Genomic DNA, 8,493 nt, shown 5'->3' on the forward strand with positions numbered 1-8,493 from the left:
TATGAAGTATTTCCTTCGTCGTAATTTGTGTGACAATCTTTTCTATTTAGTCTGTTTAAAAAAATGTCATCTTATTTATAATTAAAAATAATTTAATTTTAAAAAAATTCTATTTTATGCTTAATAAAATGATTTATAACCCTACAAATATTTTTTTTGAGTATTATCTCGATGCACGTTTCGTAAATCAAATAAAATAAAACCGCAAGAGTATTGTTTTTGGTAATACCCAATACAATTAAAAACCATATCCATATGCTTTCCCTCCCAGAGGATATTAAAAACCCTCAATCCAAAAGATATTAAAATGGCTTAAACCAAAAGGATAATAATGGCAGTACCTGGAATTCAAGTTCTTGTCTTTAGAACTCAACTCAATCTTCATCGCTCTTTTTTCTTCTGCCTTCACAAGGTCCGGAAGAACAGTTCTGTTGCTGCAGTAGCTGTGGAACCAGTAAAAGTATTAAAGAATCGACTCTATAATGGTTCAGATGGAAAAGGTAAAATCTTCATAGTAAAGTTTCAATTTTTATTTTATTTTTTTGGTTTTATTTGAGCTACATATTGTGAATTGACACTTTGGGGTGGTAATTTTTCATTGAAATAGGTGATGGGGATGCCCCTAAATGGAAGAAATTGAGTTCAGAAGAACTTGGAATAAGTACCTCAATGATTGCGAAACCGACAAGATTGGTTCTGAATGGGTTAAAGAAAAAGGGTATGAGTTCAAGATGATTTTTTGATTATCAATTGCAATTTTGCTCTTTTGGAAATTGCTAAGGTTTACTTTTGTTTCTTTTGGTTTTTATTGTGTTCTTGTTGATGCATAAAGTTGTTCAATCTTCCAATGTAGAAAAAGATGAGATTTTTTTTTTGAAGTTTGACTTTTCATGAATGAGCAATAACCTAGTAACTCAGTAATTAGCATATCTATGTAGGAATTTGTGGTAAATTGCACCTAGGGGTGTGTTTGGTATGAAGGAAAATGTATTCCAATGAGAATGTTTTCTTGGAAAATATAATGCTGGAAAATAAGTGAGTTTCTTACTTATTTTTCGGTGTTTGGTAAGTAAGTAGAAAATATTGTCCCGAAAGTATTTGTATATAATCTATTTGAAGTTTCAAACACTATGGGGGTGGGAGTGGAGGTAGGGGTGGTGGGGATAGGGGCTATGGGTGCGAGTCGGGTGCGTTGGAGGAGACAATCGATGTGGAATGTCACTTGTGGAGCTTGTTTTGCTCTAATTTCATCAAGGAACTCATTTTCCACATTTGTAAGGAACTTGTTTTTCTAGAGAAAATGTTTCCAAAAAATTTGGACCAACCAAACATCGGAAAATTGAAAAATAAATCCAGAAAATGTTTTCCTCCATACCGAACACACCCTTTGTCCTGCTCTTTGGAACATGATATTCTTATTTCTCCTCCTTGTGGCTTCACCTTTCCTCTCTCTTTTGGCAGGGTTCGAGGTCTACCTTGTTGGGGGTTGTGTTAGAGATCTTATACTGGACAGAACTCCAAAAGATTTTGATATATTAACATCAGCTGAACTTAAAGAGGTTAGCTGTACTGCACTTTTTATTGTTAAATGTAATTTATATGATAACCATCAACAAGAAATTCTTGTGACGTAATTACAGAGAAAGTATCACCACATGAAGTACAAGAAGAGCACTGCTTTTTCATTTTTTGTCTTTTGAAGATTGTTTTATGGAAAGGAATTGGGAGGGGGGAAAAACTGCCAATTTAGGGTAGCTAAGGATTTGCTGTTGGTTAAACATACCACTCAAATGGTACCCTATCTTAATTTTTTGTGCTTCTAAATAGTAAAGATATTCTATTGAAAGTTGAAAATTGAACCTTAGATTCATCCTTTATTAACTTTTATGGCAAGATGGACTTTTGCTGTCCCCAATAAGTTATTAAGAATTTATGAACATGGGGTTGTTTACCAGTTTGTTTTATGGGTACTGACTAGGAATTGTTTTACTCTCTGAAGATTTGAACACATGGTTATTGAATGATGAAGCTGAAATTTGGCATCTGTGATGCAATCAATCATGTGCAGGTACTAAAAATATTTCAGCATTGTGAAATTGTTGGAAGGAGGTTCCCTATATGCCATGTGCATATCGATGATACCATTGTGGAGGTTTTTTTCAAGCAACATCTTTTTCTTGGTTTGACATTTTTACCTTTTTTAGTAATCAAGTAAACCTCATTAAGAGTAATGAAAGTTTCTGAGGTATCTATTTAGTATTTACCTCTTTCGATTCTTTGTCCAAAGCAGGTTTCGAGCTTTACCACCACTGGGAGGAAGTTTAAGAGGAATGTCTATAATGTTGTTCGAAGACCTCCTGCATGCAGTGAAGCTGATTTCATTCGCTGGAAAAATTGCTTGGGGAGGGATTTCACTATCAATGGGTACATGAATTATCACTTTTCATATATTAACCATAAGCAATTTTTCAGCATTTCAATCTAGAAAACTGAAGAAGGTTTTTTGAATTGTAGATTGATGTTTGATCCATTTGCAAAGATAGTCTATGACTACTTGGGCGGACTGGAAGATATTAGAAGGGCTAAAGTGTGCATGTACCTTTTACAGCTTTCAGTTCTTGTTGTTTAACGTCCTTTAATAGTGTCAATTGTGCTTAGCCTAACTGCATTTGCAGGTGAGATGTGTGATTCCTGCAAGTTCTTCTTTCATTGAGGACTGCGGTAATCTAGACTATCCCTTGTCTAGTTAATATTTGTGCCATTCTTTTTGGATCTTATTTTGCAGTATCTGTCAGTTGTAGTTGGTATATCCAATTAATCTTTGCATTAACTTCGGGTTGACTTCTTGCAGCTCGCATTCTGCGCGGAGTTAGGATTGCAGGCCGTTTAAGATTTCGTTTTGCTCGAGAAACTGCCCATTTTATAAAAGAATTAGCATCTTCCATATCTAGACTTGATAAGGTAAGTTATGTTAAGTTATGTACTTTTACTTTTTCTTGTCAGCATAAAATATTTCTTGAGCCTATTCTTGTGCCGCATAATATAGGGAAGGATCTTGTTGGAAATGAATTACATGCTGGCATATGGTTCTGCAGAAGCTTCATTGAGATTATTATGGAAATTTGGACTTCTAGAAATTCTTCTTCCAATCCAAGTATGGAAATTAAACCTTTTTGCGTTTATGCTACTTATACTAAGTATCTGACGTATCATTCTATTTGGCAGGCTTCCTACTTAATTTCGCAGGGTTTTCGAAGGCGTGATAGGAGATCAAATATGCTTCTGGTAAACAGGATTCTATGTTGCTATCATTACATGCATCTTATACGCGTTCAGGAAATATGTTCTCTCATTCAAAATTACTAACTTAGATAAAGAAAGGAGCTAAACAATTGTCGGCCAGAAAATGTAGTTCTCTTTAAATTTCTGTAGGTGCAGGAATTAAAGGAGGATTAAAATTGAATTTTCCAGTTGTCACTTGTGGTGTTGCTGTAGCAATGCAATCACATCTTCATGTTAGCATTATGCAGACTCTGTTTTCAACACTGGACAGCCTTCTGGAACCGAACAGGCCTTGCCATTCTAGTTTATGGTGAGAAACTATTTCTTCCTCTGAACTTGTTACTTGCCTTTTCCATTTTCAAATTCCATTGAGCATTGATTATTCATCGAATCTTAAGCCGCAATCTAGAACATAATTGTTATGAAAGAAACTTAATGATGCTGCAAATATCTCATGTCTGTTTACGTCCCTAAAAGATTTGCTTATTTTGTTCTGTCTAGACAGAGCAAGTATAATACTTGAAGGAGAAGACAACATTACCATTTTTAAAAAAAATACTTGAAGGAGAAAAGAGAACTGTAGTAAAACTAAAACATTTTGTTGAATAACATTGAGGATATGATGCGTTCATAGAAAACTGAAAGATATATTCGATAGAGAATTACTGATTTAAGCATTGATTTGTGCTGTAGTATTTGATCAGATTCTGATGGAGTAGCCCAAGGCAACACAGGGTAATTCGTTTCACCACCATAATATGAATGAGTTTGGTGAAATGTTACAGCTTTTGTAATGATGCTATCCTTGTAAATACCATCCAGCATTCTCTTGTTGCTGGTCATCAGTAAAATTGCTTTTTAACAATAAGAAAAATGAAAAGCAACAGCTTTTAAATGTTAGACCTTTTATCTTGGGAAATAGAAATTGAAGATACAACAACAACCCAGTGAAATCCTGCAACGTGGGGTCTGGAAATAGAAATTGAAGATAAAGCAGAGAATATGTGGACTTATTTTTCGAACTGCAGATATGGAACGTTATATGTAGTCACGCGGACTAAAGAATTTAGAGCAAGGGATAGCCTTATATAGATTTTTTTTTAAAAGGACAGCATTTGACCATTGAGTTGTGTTTCTCTTTTTATTATCTAGCTTATCATAATTGCAGCTACCCGCGCTTGTCACAGCTCCCTCAAACTGAAAAGAATACAGAAGGAGAAGAACTTTTCTTTGCTGGTTGTTATGAAGAGGAAATGGAAATTTTTTTTGTGGTATGTTGGTGGGGTTTTTTTTTTGTGGGGGGGGGGGGGGGGGGGAACAGTATATGCCCGTGCTATCAGTATTTGGGCTACAGATATATGTTTGTTCTACTGCATCTCATGGAAGTTATCTGCATCTGCTTATATATAGATTATAATTTCTCTTCCGACTCATCAACTTAAACAATAATTTTTATAGGATTGCGGTCTTAGCATTCCATAAAGCATTGGTGGACAGACCTAGAGATCCTTTGGTTGTTGCTGCCTTTAGCATTGCTGTCCACTGTGGTGGATCATTATCGGATTTGTTGGGAATAGTGAGAAAGATCTCACAACCACATGATACAAGGTTTCCTGAGCTCTTAGACCAAAATATTGATTCGGACGAAGCATTGTTGGATGAGATGATGGATCTTGCCACTTATGTGGAAGCTGCATTGCAAAAGATGACCGATGAGCATTTTGTTTCCCGAGCGCTGATAGAGTATCCTCAAGCGCCTAAGTCAGATCTGGTGAGTAAGAAGTTTCTACACGAAACCTTTTTTAATAGTTTAGTTGAGTTACTTTAAATAAATAACCAAGGTCTACACGGCCTATACTATAATATTATACCGACTACGTACCTAACTCAGTCCGTCTTCCATCTTCATGCATCCGGAACTTGGATATGTTGTACATGATCAGTATGGTGGAAAATGTTTGTCAATTTTCCTATGGTTGGTCAATTGTTTTTGGAATTCTTTAGGAAAACAAGTTTCTTAAAGATGAGGAAAATAACTTCCCTAGTGGAAATAGAGAAAACAAGTTCCATGAGTGGCATTTTGTCCTCCCCACTCTCCAACACACCTCATTTTCATCCCCACCCCCGTAGCCTCCATTTTATGTCTTCATGCAGCTGTTTGGGATTGTACATGGTTTGGTTATGTGATGCTTCTTCTCACCTTTCCGTTTCAATCTGCAGGTGTTTATCTCATGGACACTTTCACAAAAGGTTTCTACAATATTTGAGTGTGTTAAAAGGGGAAAGGAGAAGGATTTTCGACGAAAACGAGGCCGTAAAATCGACTATGAGGCCTTAGCATTAGGAAAATTGCGTGAAGTTAGACATATTTTTGCAATGGTTGTTTTTGATACCGTGTTTCCTCCTCATCTCAAAGATTAAGAATTCTTTTAGATAGTTGTGCTACATACATTCTCACTAACTTATTATCATAACATAAGCTGCTTCTTAATTAAATTTATTTTTTGTATATTTGGGGTAAAGGTTTTCCTGTTAGGAGAAAAAGCTCAAAATAGTCCTTTATTAGTCAAAACGGTATATGAAGTTTTTCTATTTTATAATTAATCAAATGAGATTTAAGAAGAAAAAAGTTATTTTCTACTTATTTATTAATTAAAATAAGAATTGAATTTTTTAAAAAGTAATATGTTTATTAGAAATTGAATGTATTTAAAGAAGAAAAAAATAAAATTGATAGAGGTATTACTGTATTACGTTCTCTTGGCACTTCGTATAAAAAGATAAAGAGAAGTGGGGTAAAAAAATGTAGAAATAATGTTTTTTATATACTCACTTTAAGCGTCGAAAATATTAATTTTAGTTGAATCCATTAATATCTATCTCACTTATCTATTTTTGTTGAATCCATTAATATCTATCTCACTTATCTAGAGGTATACCCGCTTAATAGGTTTGATTTCGGAATTATATCACAACTTATTTGATGATTTTTACTAGGTTTGAAATTAATTATTTATATCCATTTAGTGAACTTTTAACACAAATATCTGATTTAACCCGTTTAGTAAAAAAAATAAAAAATTAACACGTAAATATGATTTAATGTAGATGGGATGGGTGATGAATGAAGTGCTTCTTATCATCCGACCCCTTTGACTTAATTACTAGAACGACAAGTACTATTAAGGCTAGAGCAATTTCACCGTCAAATAATAGATTGAGATTCGAATCATGTCGGAAAATAAATTGGAATACTATTAATTCGGGTGGAAAAAAAGGAATAATGCGAATAATCAATTATGATCTTTAACCCCTTTTTTGGATTGTTGTTAACTATTGCATTGTGTTGTTAGTTTAAATATAACATTTATTTTGATTATTACTTAAATTTTATTATATCGAATCATTAAATTTATCATTATGTAACAACAAAAAGTTCATATTTTATGAAACAATCGATTTAGTGTGATCACATTGTTATTTTATTTTATTTTTGTTTTTTAAAGGTAAAAGCGAGGAGGAATGTTTTTTTTTTTTTTAATTTTTACTTCTCATTTTATTCTTAGCCTCCAAGTATGAAGTAATACTTACTACTTTATCAAAAATTTATTGACACATTTTGGATTATTTTACTCCTTCGTCTTTTGAGTAAAATTAAAATATCTTTGACAATTAGATCAACCAGGGTCCATAGCTCAGTGGTAGAGCATTTGACTGCAGATCAAGAGGTCACCGGTTCGAACCCGGTTGGGCCCTAGTCATTTTTAACCGCAATATCTTTTTTTTTTTCCGTTACGTTCTTTTTATATCTGTCGGATTATTTTTGGCAGTTCAATTTGAGTGACCATATACTTTTGCTGAGGAAAAAAAATAATTAAACTGCCTGAGGATTATATGGGGAATCACTAACATGCTAATATTTGATTTTTGATCCCTAATTTTTAATTTTAATTTATTTTATGAATCAAATATATTATTATTATTATTTCACAAAACAAGTTTTGAAAATGATAAAGTGTATGCAGACATTATTTTTACCTCAAAGGTAGAGAGAATATTTTTCATAGAATCTCGTCTCAAGGAAAATATAGTTCAAAGCAATCCAGAAAAAAAAGTAATAGAAGTACAAAAAATAGCAAATAAAAACAAAAACAAACTACAACAAAATAATATGACAATCAAAATATAAGAAATAACAAATAATAATAAGAATCAATGAGCAGAAAATTACAGGAGCAATACTATATAACAACTACAAGTATGGATGGATAACATCATAACAAGACAACACACTGTTACCTACTAACCTTCAATTCTAATTTATGTCCTCCACGACCTTCTATCTAATAAGTTGGAATATAAATCGTTTTGCCGTTAAACTATTCAAAATCCGTCGCCTACGACCTAAAAATGGACAACAAAGTCTTAATTGACTATGGACTTTAGTATGCCGCGTTAATTACGGTTGGGGCACTAAGGAAGTTTGTGTTTATTTCCATGGGAAATGGAATTAAGAAACACAATATACTCCCTCCATGGCCCTTTTAAGTACTTTCACCTCACTCCGTCTTTTTTTACTAATACATTATATCGAAAATAATTTTTCATTTTTCCTATCAAGATTGCTTTTTTTACCGTCTTACCTTTAATATTAACTATTCCTTTCAGAATATTTTTTTAAAAAAAATAGTAAATATATAATTCTATCTTAATTTTATAAATTAATAAGTATTTTGAACAATTTTTTTAATAATGTAGACAATTAATATGAAACGGAGGGAGTAATTAATCGCCAAAACTCTAATCTGATCTTTCATATTTGTGCAGACTAATACAAGCAGCCAAGAAGTAACAAGATGGGCCCTAACCTAGTAAAAATCTCTGATTGAGTACTTCAATTTCTACAATCATTTTCATTCTTAAAAAAAAAAACGGGTTTTAACAGATTTAGTCGTTCGGCCAAATTAATTACAACCGCTAGTTATATATATATATATATATATAGTTGTGCCATGTGACAATTAATGGCACCAAGTCCGCCATTGATGAAGAAGTCTTATTATGAATAGTAATTCAAAGTCTTTTTGCGTCCCACCATGCATGGAATTCACAAAATTCCTGCATGTTGGGAGTGTGTAATTTTCATAGTTACAGTTGAATGGAAACTCACTTGTATAAATAGGCTCCTCCATTTTGTATATCTTTGCATCA

General features: G+C 33.1%; 1 protein-coding gene and 1 non-coding gene across 3 annotated transcripts; both read left to right on the plus strand.

Moving 5' to 3' along the window:
• The first annotated feature begins 242 nt into the window (after window positions 1-242).
• Window positions 243-5,791, plus strand: LOC129887606 (uncharacterized). Of its 2 annotated transcripts, XM_055962770.1 has the most exons (13): window positions 243-500; window positions 608-718; window positions 1,462-1,559; window positions 2,069-2,152; window positions 2,291-2,424; window positions 2,515-2,587; window positions 2,676-2,721; window positions 2,852-2,961; window positions 3,047-3,154; window positions 3,226-3,285; window positions 3,531-3,592; window positions 4,741-5,053; window positions 5,503-5,791. In XM_055962770.1, exons 1-13 carry the CDS (start codon window positions 332-334, stop codon window positions 5,701-5,703), a joined length of 1,569 nt encoding a protein of 522 aa, XP_055818745.1. In that variant the 5' UTR covers window positions 243-331; the 3' UTR covers window positions 5,704-5,791. The 2 variants fall into 2 exon arrangements, with proteins under 2 accessions (XP_055818745.1, XP_055818746.1); XM_055962771.1 differs by lacking the exon at window positions 2,069-2,152.
• Window positions 5,792-6,966: 1,175 nt separating this feature from the next.
• Window positions 6,967-7,038, plus strand: TRNAC-GCA (transfer RNA cysteine (anticodon GCA)). Its single transcript has one exon. It is a non-coding gene; the product is annotated as a tRNA-Cys (tRNA).
• Window positions 7,039-8,493: the final 1,455 nt, after the last annotated feature.

This window comes from Solanum dulcamara, chromosome 4, assembly GCF_947179165.1.
Source record: "Solanum dulcamara chromosome 4, daSolDulc1.2, whole genome shotgun sequence".
Taxonomy (NCBI): domain Eukaryota; kingdom Viridiplantae; phylum Streptophyta; class Magnoliopsida; order Solanales; family Solanaceae; genus Solanum; species Solanum dulcamara.

Excerpts from the sequence above, each read along its gene's own strand:
- LOC129887606 (XM_055962770.1), top strand. The coding sequence starts at position 332 with ATGGCAGTACCTGGAATTCAAGTTCTTGTCTTTAGAACTCAACTCAAT. Across the intron at positions 2,425-2,514 it reads AGGGATTTCACTATCAATGG|ATTGATGTTTGATCCATTTG; the intron begins GTACATGAATTA and ends TTTGAATTGTAG. Across the intron at positions 5,054-5,502 it reads AAGCGCCTAAGTCAGATCTG|GTGTTTATCTCATGGACACT; the intron begins GTGAGTAAGAAG and ends TTCAATCTGCAG.